This window comes from Strongylocentrotus purpuratus, unplaced genomic scaffold (assembly GCF_000002235.5).
Source record: "Strongylocentrotus purpuratus isolate Spur 01 unplaced genomic scaffold, Spur_5.0 spur5_scaffold_6, whole genome shotgun sequence".
NCBI lineage: Eukaryota > Metazoa > Echinodermata > Echinoidea > Camarodonta > Strongylocentrotidae > Strongylocentrotus > Strongylocentrotus purpuratus.
The window spans coordinates 30747967-30769309 of record NW_022145612.1 but is presented as its reverse complement, the minus strand read 5'-3'; the positions used below and the strand labels follow the sequence as shown (position 1 = coordinate 30769309).

Genomic DNA, 21343 nt, shown 5'->3' with positions numbered 1-21343 from the left:
AGGAAGAGGATGCATGTTAGCTCATGAGCCGTGACCGTGCAGTTCGCAGCGGTCTGTGTATCGTCTTTGCATTTTGAGCGTCCAGTGCGGATATTTTGTGAGTAATTTGGCGATCACTGATGCTCGCATATAGTTAGTGAGATGAGTGTGTGTGTATGCTGGTGTGTGTGTGTGAACCATGGGTGTGCTCTCTCTATGACTACCATCTGCACTCGGTGCATACACACATCATGCAAAACTCTTAGCTGTTCGCTCTCGTTCCATCTACCCACATACTATATGCGTTATAATCAATGGATTCGCATGGATATTAGCGCTACTTCACTATCTCCCGTAGACAAACGCCCTTATTCTGTAGGAGAGCTCATCGCTACATCCCACCGTCTCATCACCGGATTCAAGGATTAATTTCGCAACTTGCAGGAAATGATGAGGATTATTTTGATATGGGAGGAAAGTGTTAGCTGTAGATGCACTGCTTCACGGCGTAGTTAGCTGTATCATTTTTCTTGGTTTGGTTTTGTGGAGGACCGTGTAGCGAAACATGGGGAATGAGATGAGCGAGGAAGGAGAGGGGATGCCGCAACATCCAACGCCGATACCATACCAGACTGGCAGACAGCTACATGATGGTGTGGATAGTATGATGGGTAGGAGTTTAGAAGGTGCCAGAGGGGTTGGTAGAGGAGGTAGTATTAGTCCTGGGACAGGTGGTGGCACTGGTGTTGGAAGAGGTGGTGCGGTTGGTGGTAGTGGTGGTGGCCGGAGTGGTATGCGTGGGGGAGCTGGTATCAGTGGTGGCCGAGGAAATGGTAGAGGTGGCACAGGTGGTAGTATGGAGACTCGGGGAGGACACGGAAGAGGTACAGGAAGAGGTGGAGGAAGGGGTGAAGCTGGACCAATGGGTGGGCAATCTGGGCGTCGGACCGGTCCAATTGTCAGTGGATCTGCAAGTGTTTCACCACCTCATACCAGCGCAGCAAGTCCGGCGTTTATAATTCCAGGAAGGGGTAGAGGAAGGGGAGATAAAGTATCCACTCAGGGTCCTGGCCGCGGAGGGGTTAACACAGGACCCAAACCATCTAGTACTGCTCCTAGGACTAGTGACAGATCCAGGGTTCAGAATAAAGCAGCCCCTCCAATGAACGACCAACCTCCTGAAGCAGATCTAAGCCATTTGACAGAGGAAGAACGAGCTCATATTCTGGCTGTTCTAAACAGGGCTAAGGGTCTACAGGAGAGAGATGAAGAGAGAGTCAGGTAAATATAATCTACCTTCCTGTACATACCGAAGAAAACCAGATCATAATCATGGCAAGAAAGAAAACAATGTGGAAACAGTCTTTACCTTATCTCTCTTGTATGTTCGAAGTAGGCCCATATACAATTTGGCGTGCTATTGCAGATTGGAATAGGACTGATGTGGCTTTCACGATACTCTATGCATAGTTTTAAGGAGGGTGCGTCCTGGTATGTACCCCGTTGCACAAAACTTACCATTGATGCCTTTGATGGTAACTTTGCCATCAATGATAACTACCATGTAAACCTTGATTTTGATTGGCTGTTGAGCCCTGTTACCGTGGTGGTTGCCATTGATGGAAAATTTACCCCATCAATGGTAAGTTTTATGCAACGGGACCCTGGTCTTTTTTAAGTGCAGGTGCTTATATACCAGTGTGGGTGAATGATAGATGAATGACAGCTTATGTTGAGCTCTTGACAGCATGGTATGACCGGATTGATGATGTGTGTACACAATAATAACGATGTCTTCGAGCTCCGGTATCCACAAGCTCAGGCACTTCTGGTGGTAGGCAGAAATAACCGTCTGGTATGGGCTCTTAAAAAATAAAACTGACATTTGTCAACCTTCCCAATACATCTGTATAGAGGCGGCCAATGGAGCCAGACCTAGTCTCAGCGGAACAACCATCGATCTCAGAGACTGAGCTTTCGCTCAATTATGATTGTTGCTCCAGATAATAACGTGAACTGGCCGTAGTGGTTTTTCTTTTAAACAGTTAACACATTATCGAATAGTTCAAGAAATAAATTAATTTGTACATGGACTCATTCTTATTATTTCACACAAATATTTACATGGTATGAAGAGTGACTAAAGTGATATTTGAGGGTGCTTTATACGTCAACTCATTAAATCATCATTACAGAAGGTAACTCTCTTATAAAGGAAAAAGCAGGTCGCTCAAACATAACATAATGTAATGTATCAGAAAGGAATTGAGTGAACTTACTCCTCATAAAAATTGACTTATTTTGCAGATTCTAATCATGCTTGGAAATTTCAGCCGTCGTGAGATAACTAGAGATATATAACCTTCGGTCTTCTCTCTAGCACTATTTGTATTCCGTGACTATGGTAATTTTAGGTGTATTGGCAATCGCGTGTTTCATTAATAACTAAAGTTCTACAAATGACTCATAACTGACATCATCTGACATCACTGTCATTCTTTGTACAATGCGGCAAAAACAAGTTCTCTACCGTCATTTTGTTTACAATGCATTTAAACAAGTACTCTACTGGAACGCATCTTCCGTGGAACACCCACAAAAACGTTTGTTAATATCAACACTTTCTTTATCGTTGAGGTTATGTAGCCATTGAATCAACATGGTAAATGTTCAAGAGTGTTCGCTGCTTCTCAAGTAGAACAAATTTGTCTATCAAGAGCATTGACATGATAATGAGTCTGTAGAAGAAGACTAATGATAAACAAGGAGGGAGGTCAAGTACTCAATCTAGACTATTGATTTCTAGGACCATCTGAGCTCCACCATCTGCATGCACCAATGGCAAGACTATGATCGGACAGATACTGTGCCAGTTAAAGGAAAAAATCTACTTCGCTTCTGATACAGTTTCGATGGAGATGTTGTTTGTGTGGTAATGAATTGTTTACACTTTCTCATGAAGCTTAAACAAGACAGCAAGACAGTTAATGCTGGAGAGAAGACGTGCTTTCTGGGGGATTCGCCATGGTTTTTATAATGAGATAACCTTTAAAGTGGCGATGATGCGTGATATCTCAGTGACTATGATTGTCGGTTATCAGGCTGTAGGGCCTACTAAGAATAAATGGAATTAGGGAGGGGGCGATGGGATAATTATCATCCCTACTTGTATGAAAAGTATAGAGTTGACTTCTCAGTCATACATCAAGGGATTTAGACAATCACCCACCAATTAACCTGATAACCTCCATTTTTCCCTAGCAAAAAACTCCACCGAATCCATTAATCTTCCTTCATTCTTTGGTAAAGGAATTGTCTTCGATATAATTCAAAACAAATATTTGTATGTTTTCATAAGCATTTCATTAAATACATTTTTTGTATAAATACAAAGTTAGGTTTTTGAAAGAAGCCCGACATTTTGTATACATGCAAAATAACGTAATATCAACAGTGTAGTCAATGTAAAAATGAAGGGCAAAATTAAGAAAACGACTAAATTAAGGGGCGTTGACTAGAGCTGTTAAAGACAACAAACATGTTTGGGAGGAAATCAGTTTTATTTGTACCTAGTTGCTACCAGTAAAAGTCATAACGGTAATTCTTAATACACAAAAAATATATCAAGATGTTGTTCTGCTGAAAACGTGTGCCATGAATTTTTTAAAACTTATTCACTCGTCTCCGTACTTTCAAAAAAATGTCATTAAATGTGAGAGGACACTTCTTTGTTCAAGGTATGAGTACTACAGATGGTTGGAACACGACAGCTCAATCGATAATGTCCGGATACTTTCTGTCATAAAACACGCATAGAAATTTTATGACCTGTTTATGATTGAAACAATACATCATTCCCTCTTCATATCATTTTAGGCAACAGTTGCTGTTTTTCAACGTATAACGTCTTAAAATCTGGAGAGGAATTAAACGTTGAAACCAGAGAATGAAATCATGCTCTTGTCTCTTCTTAAATCTTATCTTGATTCGAAACGTTAAAGCCACACTGTCCTACTTGTAGCTACTTGCTCCCTCTATATAGAAAACAATGCCTAATCGGTGACCATTGGTCCCCCATGATCCTATTTTTCTTATGTTAATTGAGAGCTGAGTTGATGAGATAACCACCTGTCCAGTGACTTTGCAGGGTAGTCCAATCTTTCCTATAATCTAGTACAGATAAGCTTCAAACCCTTTAGAGTGAGGAGGATGAAATGTTAATGTATGTTTTCTTAACATCCTCAAGTGAGTGTACGCATTTCCCTCATTTTGTGACATATCTATCATCCAAAATCAGTAACAGCATTTCAATACTTAATAGCATCTAGATACAAGTCATGATATTTTCCCGTTAACATTGAGACTATTGGGTTTCTCAACAGCATATTACACCCTCCTACAAAACATGTCTTATGATTACACCTAAAAATACGCAAAAGCTTTCAGAGGTACTTTCTTAGGGACATAGATAAATTGTTTGAAATATTCAAGAAAGGTGACAAATTAAAAAACAAAAAAGTAATTGCACCATTTTTAAATTAAAAAGGACACTTGATATGATGTTAGACTATTTGGAATAAGTCCTGCGTCTTTTCTTGAAATACTATTACATTTTCACTTTTCTTTTTCTACGAATCTAGCCCAAAGAATCTGTGTGAATATGTATTTGATTCAAACTAAATTATTGTTCATCCCACCTGAAATGAGTCAATTAGTTCAGTCAATATATTCAGTCAATAGTATCATGAATTATTAATGACACCAGTGAAGAAAATATACGTCAAAGATTGGCATGCAGGTGCATTGCATATACTAATATTGATAATAACTGTCACTTTTAAAACGTTTTACCAGTTACAACGTACCCGACCAAAGCACTTACATAGTATTATTACCCCCGTCAGTAGATTCTTTTATGATTCTTCACGTAATTGTTGCATTCTGGATTCTTTATTGGTGCAAAAAGATCTCACAGTCGAGATTTATCAGTCAGTAAATATGAATGAAATCGCCCCAAATAAATTGTTAGTTTATCCTCTGCAAAGTTCGACTTGAAACTAGTTGCAACTTTCGAGTTATTCTCAATCAAAGTATCAATGTCTATTTATTTTACACTAGTAAAAAAACCATCAGCAAACATCTACCAATACATACTGCTTGGCGTTGAATTGTATACTATTTCACGTTTGGAGTTCGATGCTTACTTGAGACCAACTCTACCCTAAATGTCGGTTATTTTTGATATTTTTTTCTTTATTTTTTTTCTTCCAGTTTTAAAAGCATTATATTAGGGATTTAGATCAATGCAGACGAACAATATTTCCCAACAAGTAAAGAACGCTATGAAGTTATGAAGGATAACATGTAAGGAAATCGAAATCGAAAATGAAAATGAGGCAATGACGCCAAATTTTTATGATCAAGTCGTCAATTTGCCTTCACTATCAGAGAGTAATATTCACTAAACTAAAAATGCATAACTGCTATCATTTGGTATTCAAAATGGCGCTCGTATACAATTTTAGCGCCACATGTCCATACAATATACCAAGTAATAGGCCCAAATCGCCCTATAAATAGACTGTCTCCATTTTATAAACAGTGTAATGTCGATGGCATATCTGCACATTATCAATATACATGTATGCCATTACACCAAGATAGAAATAGATTTATTCTTTATACAATTTTATACGATAATTACAAAAAAGAGGAAATATTAAACATTTATATTGCTATAACTTCACTGTACCCAGCAATATCTTTTGAGTGCAAATAATGCATAGAATTCACGCCACAAGCATGTATTCATCCAATTATAGTTTTCGTGATGTAATAATCTTGTGTATTCCACGACCGCGCTGTCTCATTTCTGATCTTAAGGTGAACATTGTGTGTTTTGGACGAAATCTCAATATATGGTGCATTAAATTTGAAGATCAAAATAATAACTCATTCATTAAACATTGCAGATGAACATTATCATTTTACAACTATTATTGGTTAGTTTAAAAATTGGCTCTCATCATAATGGTCTTGGTATGTAATCATTGCCAAAAAAAAAAAAAAAATACCACCGAATACTGCTGGATGCAGGTCGATAGATAATGCAATTATCATTGTAATCATCGTTAGAGCTAAAAAGCATTCTTGATGTTGCAGGTGGTCGTGAGGTTATATTTCACGCCTTCCTCATTCCACTATGTTCCCTCACACAAACACCACGTTTCGAGTAGAGAGATGTATTTATTTTCGTGCTGATTATTTCATATGCAGGAAACATATTGATTTTAGAACCTGGTGCGATGAATATTCGAGCATATCGATCGGTACATGGTTAGGAATGGTAGGAACGCGGACCATGAATTAGGGGTCGGGGTGAGAACACTGTGGTTGTAGGTCTAAACTGTTCAACGTTTGGCTTGTAATGATGTAGTCATTCGTATCACAGAATATAGTAGAATGTAGAATTTGTGTCTTTAGACGTCTGGTGTCCTCTCCTTTTCTCTCCCATTCTTATTTATGGTCAGTATAAAAGTGATGGTGCATTTTATGCGTGATAATTATGACATTTAATGAAATATTCAGTTCCTTGCTAAAGGATTACATTTTGAAGGTAGAGGCAATGGTTCGTACACCTAATATTTTCAAAATAACCCCCACTCTAATTAATGTAAACGTGGTGATGTCGATAAATCAGTGGAGTAGTATTTCGTATGTAAATTCACAAAGACTGATGCCCTTAATTTATCCCGCCCACAAACGGTATAGGTTAAATGGGCCCTCTCTAAGAAAGGAAGCGGTTTAACTTGAAGTAGGGTAATGCATTCTAAGTCCATTAATGACTCTTAAATCCTAATGTCAAATGATATATATATGCATAAAACATAGAAGCTAGAGGTAATATAGCGTAGGCCTAATCCTTCACTTTGAACACCTTTCCTCTCATAAAATTCTATCGTGACAATTTCGCATGAAAAGACACACAAAGCGTGACTAAGCGCAGGTATATTATAGTGGACAAGCCCCCGTCACCGTGATAGATGCAGTAAATTATAGGCTGCGCATGACTGCTTGCATCCTATTAAAAATCCACCAGCATCACAAAACAGCAGCAGCAGGAGTTCAAACGCAAGGTATCCCAGCACAATAATGAAATATTGCCTGCAGGATATATCAGAGGAGAAGAGGAGGCGGAATGGGATGAAAATGGCGGCTAGGAGCTGCCAGGGCGGAACCAGACCCTCTAGATAAATCTCATTTGCTCATTTTGATGGTCACATTGGATTCCTGTTGGAGACATCATAGTGTGAAGCTTAATTTTACACGTGAATCGAATAAAAAAAATCACCAGGCAGGCAGGCCAGCAAGAAGAGGGGACAGTGAAATGAGGTTATATCTGCCCGACGGGGATAGGTGCCGCGTGGGTGATAAGGCGCAGTGGCTTTATCTTCACTCTAATGGTTCATATTTACAGTTCGTGGTCACTTTAAAGGCACACTGATTTTCACGACACTTAATAATAAACAATTGCAACTACAGGTGTATATAGTTCTCTGAGGAATCTGGAATAGAATGTCTCAATTTGTCGCATCTGTAAAGATTCGATTTTGGAATATTGTTGACATGTAATTCATGGTACTACGGGAAAATGGAACGATAAATTAGAAAGCTTACGACATGATATTTCAAAAAGCAAATTAGAATGAAACAATCCAGAATAGTCGTTAAACATTATGTCCTCGCCTCTCAGGTGATGCTTAAACATAAGGCACTCAATGAGACATTACACACCACTGGTCAATTAAGTCATTAATAAGGGAGTTTACAGAAAGCACATGGTACAAATGACCCCAAATATCCACAGATCTTTTACACATGGAGAAGTTCCACTTTGGGCATCTTAGAATAATAACTGCCAAAGTCCTAGATGTGCTTCATGAATACCTTTTGTTTGCCCTCTTGAAAAGAATACTTCCACCTGCGTATCTTGGAATGTACCGTTGGTGCATAAATGAATAATGTTACGTAACTTTCATGAGCGCATATCCAGTATTCATCTCTGGTGGGTTTTACCTTTTTCGTACAAATGACCTTTATCTGCCCATGCGCAGATTGTATCTGTAAACTCCCTTTAATAGAGCCTTTCCCAAGAGCTAATAAGTTCCACTTCCTCAAGTCTTTTAAGTTTGTTCCAGATAAATATATTGAATGCGTTTCTATTTGCTTTCGCTGTAAATTCATAACCGTCAAGAAATGTTTGAATAGGTGAAATGTATGATTAGATTATTCTTATTTGAATTTCGCATTAGAATGGATTTCTTAAAAGAGTTCCTGTCATGAATTGGGTCAAAATATTCTGCTATCCTATACATTCCAGGATAGGTGCAAAATCTCTTTTATTTCTTGATATAATTTTACGACGCAAGACAGAGTGCATAGGGAGTAGAATGCTACTGCAGTTTTGTCATCTTACATTAATGAACAAAATCTGATTATCAACACCATAAGCAATAATCGTATTTGATGAAACGTCACAGGATTTGTCTCAATCAAAATGTGACTACAAATATATGAGAATGTCACAATTTAAGTAAATGTAGCATTTGTTATTGAATCACACCAATCTGCTATTAGGACTTCCATTCGAGGTGTAAATCCTTATCAGCAGTCATGGCATCATCTGCTGAATCAAATCAAATCATCGAACTGAAATATTACGTTTAAGGAGTGGAACAGACCCGCAGGTGTAGTTGACATGATTCTATCTCTCCTATCCATTTTTTAACATCACTGGGTATACCCTCAACACCCCGACCTCTGCTTGCTAGTCCTAGCGTCGTGTAGCAGGTGCTTCAATGGTACTCAATCTCACTTCCTGTATATCATTAGTAGATAGAGTCGCACCGTTGTTTCCGATATAGCCTCTCTAACGAAGCCCAAGGTCTTTATTTACAACAGCTAAATATAGCTTTGTGACGAGACCCTAATGGAGGTTTTAATTATTGTCCTATGATTTATGTCACATGAGGATCGATTGTTAAGTTGACTGGTGTGTTCTTACGGGTAACATTCAAGGAATGTCATGGAGAGTTAGGTAATCAGGAAAACATGGCTGTAGATGGTTACAGCAAAATTAATGCTGTTACCTGCATCCCTTTGAAAATCGAGTGAAACACAATAAATGTAAACACAGTCAAGTTTGAAAATGGTCTATAAGCTCTTCAGCATTGCAACTGGTGTATAATCATTGTTGAAGTCACAAGACATTTGTTTTGGAATGACAAATTTGTTCTACTTTTCTCTAATATAAATGTTTTTTCTGCACAGTTAAGTTGCCAGAAAAGAATTAAAAAATGTATTAGCTTCAACATACTACAATGCATTTATGCATTTTGATCATAATATATCTTAGAGATCTGTCGAATCTGTTTCCTCAGATACCTGGCAAGTAGATAACTTAACTCATTTCATCACAAGAAAGCAGCTTACACTTTGAAAGTCCTAAAGCTATTTTTGCGTATCGTGTAAACAAGTGATAGCAAATTGGTCATTAAAAGGATTTGCAGTATTCACGAGATCACACGGGGGCCTGACGTATTGAGGTGCAAACTTTGGCTTTTCAGGAGGCGTGACGGCGGCACGATTCATGGGTTAGTGTCAAAACTGTTCCTGAAGATGGAAGACTAGCCTTGATCTTTGCCATACCCACGGGCATCCTGTTGCATTATTCAAGTTGACATTATGTATTCTAGACGCATGTAACGATGTCCTTCTCCAATATGTCATTACGTTGACTCAATTACCCCCGTCAGCCTATCCCTAAGTTATTGTCACCCACTAGCCCCACGTATAGCTTACATCGTACATTCCTCAACATGCACATTAAGTAACCTAAACTGCTTAGGAGATGGGTATCACCTCATACCTCTTCGGAGCAATAGGTTGCTCATCTCAAGTTGGATGCTAACTGCGTACCATCGTTCATACACTAATCAGGCAGAGGAAAGAGAGACAACACAACATGCAATGGTCATAGTGTATGTCATGGTTCTTCATAATTATCTACGTTCGTCGCTTTGTTATTATATTAATCTTTACATCTGACTTGCATCGCACTGCTGCATCCTTTTCACTAAATCCAACCACGCACTTGGATTATTGATGCAGTTGTTGATCCTCTCTTCACGGTGTTATGGCGTAATTAAAATTGTGTTTGCGAGTGGGCCTCCAGCATTAAAAGGTAAGAGAGCTGCCATGTGCGAAGTGGATTCTTTTCAAATGCATAGAAATGGGCTTACCACGCAAGTCTTACATCTCTATCAAGAATTTAGAACGACCAGTGTTTGTTGATAATCACACACGCTTATTGATCAACCGTGGGAATATTCATTTATTCTGTTCCATTATCTATGCGATGGACTCCGAAGTAACTTGGGATTAAAGATGGTAAGAGTCTTATCAATGGATGTGTGACTGAAATAGAGTCAGATAAATTGTACTGAATGCATGTAGATGAATAGACACATCAAACTAGAAAGATAAAAAAAAATTTAAAGCAGAAATGTAGTGAGGTTGATATACAGAGAGAGGGTGAATGATTATTGAAGAGAAAGATATATTTAATATGCGTGTGTGTGTGTGTGCGAGCGTGTGTGTGTTGAGCGAGATAGAGATAGAGAGAGAGAGAGAAAGAGGGGTGGGTGGGGATTGAGAGATATATGGGGTCAATGTGACGTACAAGGACGATGGACAGAGTCAGCAGCAGGAGGAAAGGCGGTCAAATTAATCTTGGTAATCAGAGACTAATCAGAATTATCATTAATATTGTAAGGAGACATTTTGTAATTGTTTCACTCCAAAAACCACATTAACAAAACCCTCGACTCACGCGAACAAAATTGCTCATCACATTCTGTTCATGCAAGTTCCACAGCAACAAGATTGTTCCACATCTCACATAGATTAGAATAACACGATTATTAGAGTTGTCAACTGATCTTGCACGCTGAACACGGGCTGCTCTTGGATTTTACCTCTATTTTCATTTGTAATATAAAATTTTGTTGATGCAAGTTCCACAGCAACACGATTGTTCCACATCTTACATAGATTGGAATGCCACGTAATTTAGAGCTGTAAACAAATCTTGCACGTTGAACACGGGCTGCTTTTGGATTTTGCCTCTATTTTCATTTGTGATATTTCATTCTGTTAATGCAAGCCACACAGTAATACGATTGTTCCACATCTCACATAGATTAAAATGACACGATTATTAGAGCTGTAAACAAATCTTGCACGTTTCACACGGGCTGCTCATGGATTTTACCTGTATTTTCATTTGCGATATTCTAATGTGTTAAAGCAAGTCACACAGTAACACGATTGTTCCACATCTTACATAGATTATAATTCCACGGGAATTACAGCGGCCAACAAATCGTGCACGTTGAACACGAGCTGCTTTTGGATTTTACCTCTCTTTTCATTTGCGATATTCTATTTTGTTAATGCAAATCACACAATAACATCATTGTTCCACATCTTACATAGATTATAATGTCACGTGAATTAAAGCTGTCAACAAATCTTGCACGTTGAGAACAAGGGGCGCTCTTGGATTGACCTCTATTTTTCATTTGTGGTATGACAACGATTACACTCATTTCAATTTCCTCCTGTCTATTCGATTTATTGTCCTCCATGACAGGAATCTTGAAGACGACTTTACCAAGTACACCAAAGACATCAAGCGTCGAGCATCGGACGCATCCAGTGTCGGGGAAGGTCTACCCAATAATCTATGTCCAGTCTGTAACAGGACTGAACTTGATGAATGTGCTATACCCGGATCTGCTCAGGAAGGGTTGGAGTGTACAGACTGCGAGAGACCAGTATGTCTGCAGTGTGGTTTTTATATGCCAGCCTTAGCATCACAGGTGAGTTGACGCCATCTTTGTATTCAATAAGCATATCGGAGCTACTTAGTGGGACGTCACAAAAAGTTCCTTATCATTAAATAAAATTTCATTTTAAAATGTTCTCCTCTCTATTCATTCAATCTTTTTGGGACCTATTAAAGATTGACTCTTTACAGAATGACAACAATACCATACATATTTTAAGTTTCAGAGGAATAAAGCCTTTTGGAAATTAAGTTCTCGGTCGCCATCTTAATTCAATTGTATGACACTGACTGCATGATGCCCATTATTTTGTCTTAAGTACGGATTATCGACCCCCTATAGAATAACATACAAACAGACTAATGGAGTAGAGACTTAACACAATGTTCAGCAGTGCACGAGCCATAAAAGATGCAATTCGAACATGACGGTATATGCTAAAACCTTTTGCGGCCCCACCGAGCATGAAAGCGAATGGAGATTGAGAGCGTTTCCAAAAACTACAGTGCCCATCACTTAAGCTTACCACTCTCAATCCTCAATACATTAGCAAATATTCTGCCAGCCAATGGAAATGTGACTGGTTTCCTGCAATGCAATTGAATGGAGACAAATGGACAAACAAATGTTTGGAAATGGAGTTAAACCATGCTATATTTTAATGTAAATAGATGAATATATCATTACCCTATTATTAAATATGAATAAATCAGAAACCAATCAAATGATAACCTGCTCGTAGAACATATCCTAGTTTCATGATCATGGCGGGAATACTATTTTAAGAAAGATTTACCCAAATTTTTGTAACGTTAGACATTTGATTTGAAATATGATGAACGTAACGCGAATCAATATTGCAAATCAGTCATATTACCGATCACCGTAATAAATAAATAAATAAATAATATTGCATTATCGTATCAGTTTTTAAATCAGTTGCATTTTTGTTCATGCTTATTCGAACTATAGATGTGTATAAAACTGCATAAAATTATGACTTCCATTAAAATTGAAAAGTAACAATATTTTAAAAGGGGAGAGGAGGGAGGATGTTCGTCTGTTTTTAGTCACATGTCCATTGGGAAACCATGCAGACGCCAGTAGACATTCGAATTAATGCATCAGATGGTGACTTCGTGTGCACAAATCAAATTACAGTTAGGTCATTCATTCTCCCTTGACCTACTTGTAGTAACGCTATACAAGTTATCTTCTGTAGCTGAGGGTGTTCTTCTCGTGATATTCACTCTCTAGCTAATAATACTTTTCTAATAGCCAGGTAAAATCTTGTTGCATATTGTGGATCTACATCTCTTTATTAGCAAAATGACCTCGATCTTGATTCATTTATTATGTTTAAAGCGCTGCATTCAGTTACGTCTTAACCAAGAGACAGGTGGGAAAAAAAACACCTCATCCCTGTTTTGCTATTTCATGCATAATTCAGTTGTGTTTGGTGTTACTATATTCATATCAAACATGCCGGAAAGCTTTGAATAACTCTGGCAATTAGAATTTAATAAAATATGACTTTCTAATCAGAGAGTTCTAATGCATGAAATCAGGGACAAGCGTTTGCTAAAGGCAACATACATTTTCCAGTGTTTACATTCATTTTCGTCCATGCTTTTAAAAATAGCTTACCCCCCAATTATTTTATTTGGCATCTATTTGTATAAAAACAACATTGAGCTGTTATAAGAAAGGCACCTAAGGTAGTTCTAAAAATACGCATAATTAAAATTCACTTCACTTATCATGTTTATCTGTCTATGAACCAGATGGTTTTAATATAGGGATATGGATATAATATCAAACAGATTCATCAACACTTGTTTTTTTAAAGCGAGATACCTACAACGCTTTTCCAACCGTATTTATTATTTTACCAGTCAATTGGATAAACGATTTGTTTGTCCTCAAACACACCTCGTATTTGGATGCTTAATCAAACTTGTACTTTGGCCATTTAGTGGACATTTCAGACATGATTTTTTGACTTGTTCTTGATGTTATTGCAGTGCATTCCTCGATCGCATGTGTACGGAACCAGTACCATTATTTCCAAACTGAACAATCTTAGGTACCGATTGTAGATGTAACCTACATTTTATATTATTACTGTTTTGTTTTATAAAGCTCTTAACTAATTGCAACGTAGCCGACCAAAGCGCACACTGTGTTATTGCCCCCGGTCACAGGATTCTGTTACGATTCTGCACTTTACAGTGCACTCTCTCCACTCCCTTTGGGAACATTCCAGCCAGTCGCCCTATTATGGGCGCGCACATGCTAATGCGTTCGCATCCTACCAGGTACACGTTCAGCACCTGGTTGGAAAGGAGAAATGTAGATACAATTTTGATTTGTTTTCCTTCCCAACAATTTGGCAATGGGGCTGAATTTATCTTTCTTGTGTAAGTCAGTGAGTGTGTAATATCTCTTACCTACTGAAACTCACTATTTTAAAGAAGGAATTTCACCCTCTACACTTACAATCCATATGCTTCCAAGTATATCTATAACTTCATAGTAGGAAAATAATTTAGACTCTTTCTAGCATAAACAATATTAATACTAATAATAATGCACAGCTAAAGCCGGGGTAATAATCTCCAAGTTTGGAAGCGCTTAGTGATTCTGATAAGTGCTATATAAAAACTGAGTATTATTGTTTTTTTTTAAATTATTTACAGAGCGCAGAAACTATTCGACATTAAGTATATATTCTACTGCACTGCAAGAGCTCCTGATATGCTTATATTTACAGTTAATTGAAAAGACGTGCTTTCAGTTTTGATTTAAAGATAGATATTCACATAATGGTGACTTCCTTAATGTGAACATACTATCAAAGTACGCACCACATCTATCTTTTTTTTTTACAAAAAAAAAAGCTTTGTGAAAAGTATTTAAAAAAAATGCCCTAGTCAATAGAGAATGTATGAATGTCACTTAGTTCTTACACGTTCACATCATCTCTACAATTCCGTTCCCATGGTGATGAAGTCATTTCATCGTGAACCCTAGGATGGATGACATGCATAGTTTGGATAATGTTCCCTTATTGAATAACGATGCGACCAGTTTGAATGTGTTAAGGCATCTTTCGATTCGTGTAACACGAGATATTCTCTAACCTAAGCTTTACTTCAAGTGATAGAGTCAGAGGCGACTATAAAGCAGCACTAGCTGGAATAGGATAACTTACTTAAACAACCCCCCCCCCACCCCCACCTGCAGCGGTTACCAGTACTTCTCGAAATTTGGATAGTTAGTACAGTTCTTATGAACGAAATGATAATATGGAGTGATGCAATGCATGTTTACGGTGAATACAATGCAATATGATGTGTAGACGTTTATTGAACTCATTATCATCTCTCCAAGCTACGGCCACAGTTCCATCGTCTAGTGTTTTTATTAGAACTGTTTTTATTAGCAACTATCCTCAGGTTAAATGATGAGAAGAGGCACTAAAGTTTTGTTTATTATTGCTCTTGTCCTCGTCCGTCATGTTGGAAATAATAATTACGATTTCGAAATATATTTTGCTAGTCTTGAGTGACATACATGTACATTCATGCATGATAACATGAGCACTTGCCCAAACAGAATTTTTCCGTGTTATAAAACAGGAATTCCTCAGATTCTGTTTAACTTTTTTTCTTCAAACGAAGATGTTTCCTTTCCTTCTTTTTCTTTCTTTCTTTCTTGCTACCTCTATCGTTTAATATAATTATAATCTTCCTCTCTTTCTCGTTCAAGTAGATTTACCTTCTTTTCCGTTCTCTTTCCTCCTGTCTGCCTCTTTCTCTCTTTCTCCCACTCTGTTTAAAGTCCTCCTTTCTCATCTTTTGATGTTATCATAGCATTTACAATTTCAGCGTGAATGAAACATTTTTTTGTCTGCAATGCTGTATGTTATGTTTATCCGAAGCGCAATAATGCGTGCTGAGATATACTATAGTCTCAGTTGGCCTGAAGTCTTTTTTTATATATTACATACGGCAAAATATTAGCTGCTTCAGTTGATGAGCAAAATTTGTGCCTGGGATAAAAATAGCATATTAAATGGCGTTTTGCTTACGGTCATGAGGATGAATAACATAGGCGTAACACGTATAGATTCGTATAATTATGAAGGCTCGCCTCTGTTCACTATGATTACTTTGATCTTTATCAGTAATGAAAATACCAAATATTTTCTTATTTTAGTAGATGTGAGTAGAAATCCTTATTCATTAATGAATACAAAATATATAACATTATCTGTTCACAAACTAGATGGACATTTATATTTGATATACTCTATAATCATTCTACATTAATTTACCCCGTGTTCCTAAAAGTATAGGGGTAGATTAAGCTCATCGACATAATATGGGATGTAGACTAGTTTGTTATTTTCATTGTACAATATTCGACAGAATATCGAGCAAAAATATTACTCTCTTTTGTAGCGTTTTAGCGTTTGAAGACGATACAGTTTTGATAAAGAGTTATTGGCATGACGAAGAAGTGTCTAGGGATATGAGACTAGTTGGATATTCCCCAGAGTGCTTATTAGAAGCACTCGTACTCGCTATCTACTCTCCATCACGATCCACCATGTTCGTGATGCGCTTCATGCTCCCTCTCCAAGCAAAATCTCCCGCCAAAATCTTAACCAGAAAGAGAGATTAAATATCAAAGATTCAAATGAAAAAAGTGAAAGATTTCACGACTGTGTGAAAAGGAGAGTTCATCGAATTTCCCTCCGGAAGAAAACAAGAAGGCATGTGATATATGGCACTTTAAGATTTCGTGTTACCCTTCAGAAGCAGCCTCCATATCACGACTAGAAAGCAAATGAGAACAACATTCGGGCGATTCTCTATAACCTAAATTTATTTTTAAAAATGCCTTACCTTTATTGAATCCCCTTACCAACATATTTGCAGACCATTACAGCTTTGGACACAAATTTAATGAATTATCCTTTCCTTTCCGGGATATTTGCTTTAGTTTGCTCCTTCAATAGTTTTTATTCTCGAAAGCAGCCATGCTATATTCATACTTTTTCTTTTGCCTTTACTCATATCGTATCAATTCTTCTGGGCGCACGATTGAAGGTAAATTATAGCATAATATATTGATGGTTATGCTAATGCAGATGTTAACTGCCATCTGTATAATTTTCACCCAAAACAGGAACCAGCCAGAACAAATCTTTAAGGAATATTATAAAAACTGAGTTCTCTATGTAATGCCATTCGCCACAAACATTCTTCGGATCCGTTAAAAAAAATGCCTTGAAGTTTGTCATTAAAACTCCCTATAAGCAAAAGAAGAAGAAGGAGGGTTTTGTTTATCTGTAAATGACTAACTTTGATTGTGAGTACTGATCAGCAGTTCTTGGTGTATGGCCCAATGATATGGTCGATTCATCAAATAATGATGATGGTTTTTAAACATGGTAATTTTAGATGTTGATATCTTACAATAAATAGAGACCGCGTTATTCTTTTTATTATTTCGTTTGCTATTCAGGGAATTTATTTGTCTTTACATAATCCTTCGAGAAGCTATTCAACCACAATCACGGCAAATTTAAATCAAATAGTGATAAAATGTCATTATCAACAAGAATACTTCATTAGTTCTGATCTACAAAGCTTACGATTGCCTAAACAAAATATTCTCTTACGTATTCCAATGACGAATTATTGGTTTACATAATTCTGTAAATATAGACCTATATCTAAATCAATTTTACATGCAGTAAATTTATTTGATAGTTCAAAAAGCATGCACTAGACGGATTGTTTGTCGACCGTTTCCAAGAGGGAAACTATAAACTAAGTGCGATTAATCAATTCTAAATCCACTGCACCCTAGCCAAAGGTAGCCAGTCAGGTAATCCCAGGATGCCATCAGTTCCTGGTTGAGATGTCATTTATATGGATCCTTTACATCCTGTGGGGACAGTCATAATCCATCATGAAAATCATAAATGAACGAAGTTATATCGATCACGGATGTGCATTTAAATTTGTTGAAAACACATTGAAACTAACAGTGGGCACGATGAGACACTCTGCGTGGTCAGATCAAGATTTTGATTTCAGATAACAGGAATTTTTAGACTCGCATGTAGGAAATAATGTTTATTATAAAAATCAATTCAATCTCGGTTCCTATTCGTAATAAGAGGAATACCAAATGTATGTAGATAGTTTTGTTTCTTTCATAAAACGAAAATTGTAGGATTGCCTTTGATGAGATTTATTATATTTATCTCTTCTATGATTTTTAGTATTACTCGTTAATCTTAATTCTAAATGGGTTTCATTGCTTCCCCCTTTGAGCATTTCAAATCATGATTGATTTTTTTAGAGAGCTTTAAGATGCCTCCTTAAACGCTCTTATTGCTAAGCAGGTTCCTTCCAAACAATCGTATCGGCTATATTAATTAAAACGAAGAATCTATCAAAAAATGACGCCCTATATAAATTTGAAGACGATACAAATTATATAGCAGCATGCCGCGCGTGATGCAATGTCACGATACATAGTGGGAAACATAATGAAAGAAAGAGAGATGGAGGGAGGCAGTAAGGGAGGGAAATGGAGAGAGAGTGAAAGGGACAGGGACATATAGAGACAGAGAGAGAGAGAGAGAGGTAGAGGAAGAGAGATGGGATGGTGTTGTGTGTCATATTTTCAACACTGTTTCAATCTTTTGAGATCCCATTTAACCCGCTCGGAGACTATAGATTCGAGCCAGTCAGGAAATCTTATCAGGTTTTCCATCAGTGTGACTCTGCAGTGAAACCCATGAAGGCTTTCACGGAGAACCTAATTTGATACGAGTTAATCCCGCATCCATGAGTGATGCAGTCTCTTAAATCAGTGAGATGAGATAATCACATTCCATTCCGCTTGTCATCGTTGCCCTCCCTCTTATCCAATTATTAGCTTTAAAATTAAGACAGTTAGTGTTAAAGTGGAATACTTTTAATTTAAATAAGATGCTATATTCCTCATAAAATGGGAAAATCATTGAAGAATACATTCAATTTCGGGGAGGGGGGGGGAGGGGGAGGGGGAGGATGATTTATATACAGCTTCTACCTGTTTGCTTGCTATTTTCGTCTCCACATTATCTTAATGTTCGTGATTATTGTCTTGGTGATAGTTGCCCCGTTGCAACTTTGATTGTTTATGCTTTGACGAAGATTGTCTAGAGGTACCTTTCTTTGTCAATTTCCTTTTCGTTGAGTGATGTATCCTGGAAACGGTGTGTTGGAATGACGACATTTTTTTTCCTCCAGCGTATTCTGGTTGATACCAACTTAGCATTGACTATTTGCATGAAGCATATATAACGTTGCAAATACATTAGGAAGTCAGAGCTGTTGTTTCCCTCTTCAACTTTTATTTCTATAACCGTCACTTTAAGAAGGAAATGGATTTCTTGAGTTATAATCCATGAGTTATGCTGTTTTAAATGGCTTCTATCTCACATGAGACTAAACACAGTCCTGACGGATACGTTTGTAAATCGTTCATTGCCGTATTTACTGCACTCCTGATTGTGGAAATTATTTGGTATGAACTTTAATAGTTGTGTTGGCAATGAATTTGGTGGTCACCAATCCAATCCAAAATAAATCAACCCACCCTGCCTCTTGATTGCATGCAGTCGTGTATCTGATCGGTTTCTTGTTTTAGTGTGATTTCTGAGAGCAATTTGTTGAATCTTTTGATTATAATGTAACATTGAATTCATGAAGAAGAAACAAAAACAATAATCTAAAAGCAAACACATTGATTCACGACTCAATTCAATTTTTATTCTTGAAAAAAGGTCGCATAATCCGAGACATTTATCGAAAAGCAGTAGATTTTTTTTAATATCATGTCTCCCTTTCGGTAATACTGCATCCTTCCATTTCCCTGGTGCCTGGTTTATAACATGATCTTCATCAGCGACGCCATGCGACGCCATTCGAGTTACAATAGGGCAAACGGATATGACCCTCTACACTTTATAAATTATTTAAAAGGGTGTGCATCTAAGTTACGCTCAATAACATAATATCAGTTGCGCTTAAAAAGCATGATTTAAGTTGTTTTTCTGGTCATTTCTGGTAAATGCAATTTTTCCATGATGCTTTTCGCTTTAGTGACTATATTGGCCGATGCGTATGTTCATTTGGAATAGTTAATGTCATTGGTAGGCTAAATGATTGAATACATAATCAGGAATTGAAGGGGGAGTATGTGGTTATTCAGAGTCTAGGAGGAGTGATGAAGGATATTCAAGATGTTATTCTACCATGTTATTTGAAATGGTAAGAAATAACGCCTTTGGGTAGTTATGCGGTCCTCATCATTTTCGTTTCATTTCCGATGCACAGCTGCGCATCGTATGCGTTTTAGTTTTGCTTGCATGCCTCGCCATTTTCCTGTCGTTTTATGCTCTAAGCGAAAAAAAGCGAAAAAAAAGAGTCAAGGACTCAGAAAGCACATGGAGGTGTATAGACTGGTTTGATGAACAGAGATCGTGTGGTTTGTATACCAGGGTATGTAATGACACAAGGACGATATTTTTAATGAGCATCATCTTAACTAACCAAATAATTTGAATAACACTCATTAAGGATGTTTTTACTGCTCTCGCTGAGAACGGGAGGTTGCCTTATTTACGGAAAAAGCAAAAAGCATGAAGATAACATGGCACGAGGCTCCCTATCGATTGATGATTCTAATACACCATAAGGCTTGTTTGATATCGGTTAAATAGCACGGTCTCATATACATTTAGCTGATGAAGATTCTGGCCTCATAATAATCAAGATATAAGCAACTTTTAAAAATTCACACTTTTGTGTAATTTGCTTTTGAGATTTTTGTATCTTTCTCACATTATTCTTGTCTGTTCATTATACCCCTCATGCGTAATTGAAATGTACCCTTGGGGAAAAGCTGTATATCGTCAACCTTATGTCCCGATCAGAAAAATCAATATAATTGACAAGTTACGAAAAAACAAAACCACGGAGAACAGAAAACAATTGTGGAACTTGCTTTTAGATTATGTACATCTTATTCTCCCTGAAAAAAAAAGCCGTACTGAGGGGGGAAATGGTAGATGGATTATTTTCACTGATACAGGCCGTAAATTAACGCCACGAACTGGGCCGTAGCATGATAGATCAAATCAATATACGTAGCGACAGACTGTCAGTAGGCTCTCCCACGTATACAACGAATACTGAAATGGAATACCCACCTAAAATGTGGATAAAACAGATTAGTAGGACAACCTTCTTCGGGGATTTTAGAAATTGACGTGCACCTTGCGCTCATTACTCCTTGCATACACCAATAGCCTTGTACTCCCATACCGATGTGAGGAGTGCTTTGAAATAAATATTAACATGTTGTTGACGGTGATACTAGTT

The 21343-nt window shown here is 37.4% G+C and overlaps 1 protein-coding gene across 1 annotated transcript in view; it reads left to right on the top strand.

Annotated features, from left to right (window-relative positions):
- Positions 1-379: 379 nt before the first annotated feature.
- The window catches only part of LOC115929873 (protein piccolo-like), a 61764-nt gene continuing 40800 nt past the window's right edge, over positions 380-21343 (top strand). Inside the window, exons 1-2 of the mRNA XM_030999968.1 lie at positions 380-1260; positions 11693-11921. Coding sequence (XP_030855828.1) covers positions 545-1260; positions 11693-11921 — 945 coding nt within the window. The 5' untranslated portion in view covers positions 380-544. The remainder of the gene's footprint in view (positions 1261-11692; positions 11922-21343) is intronic.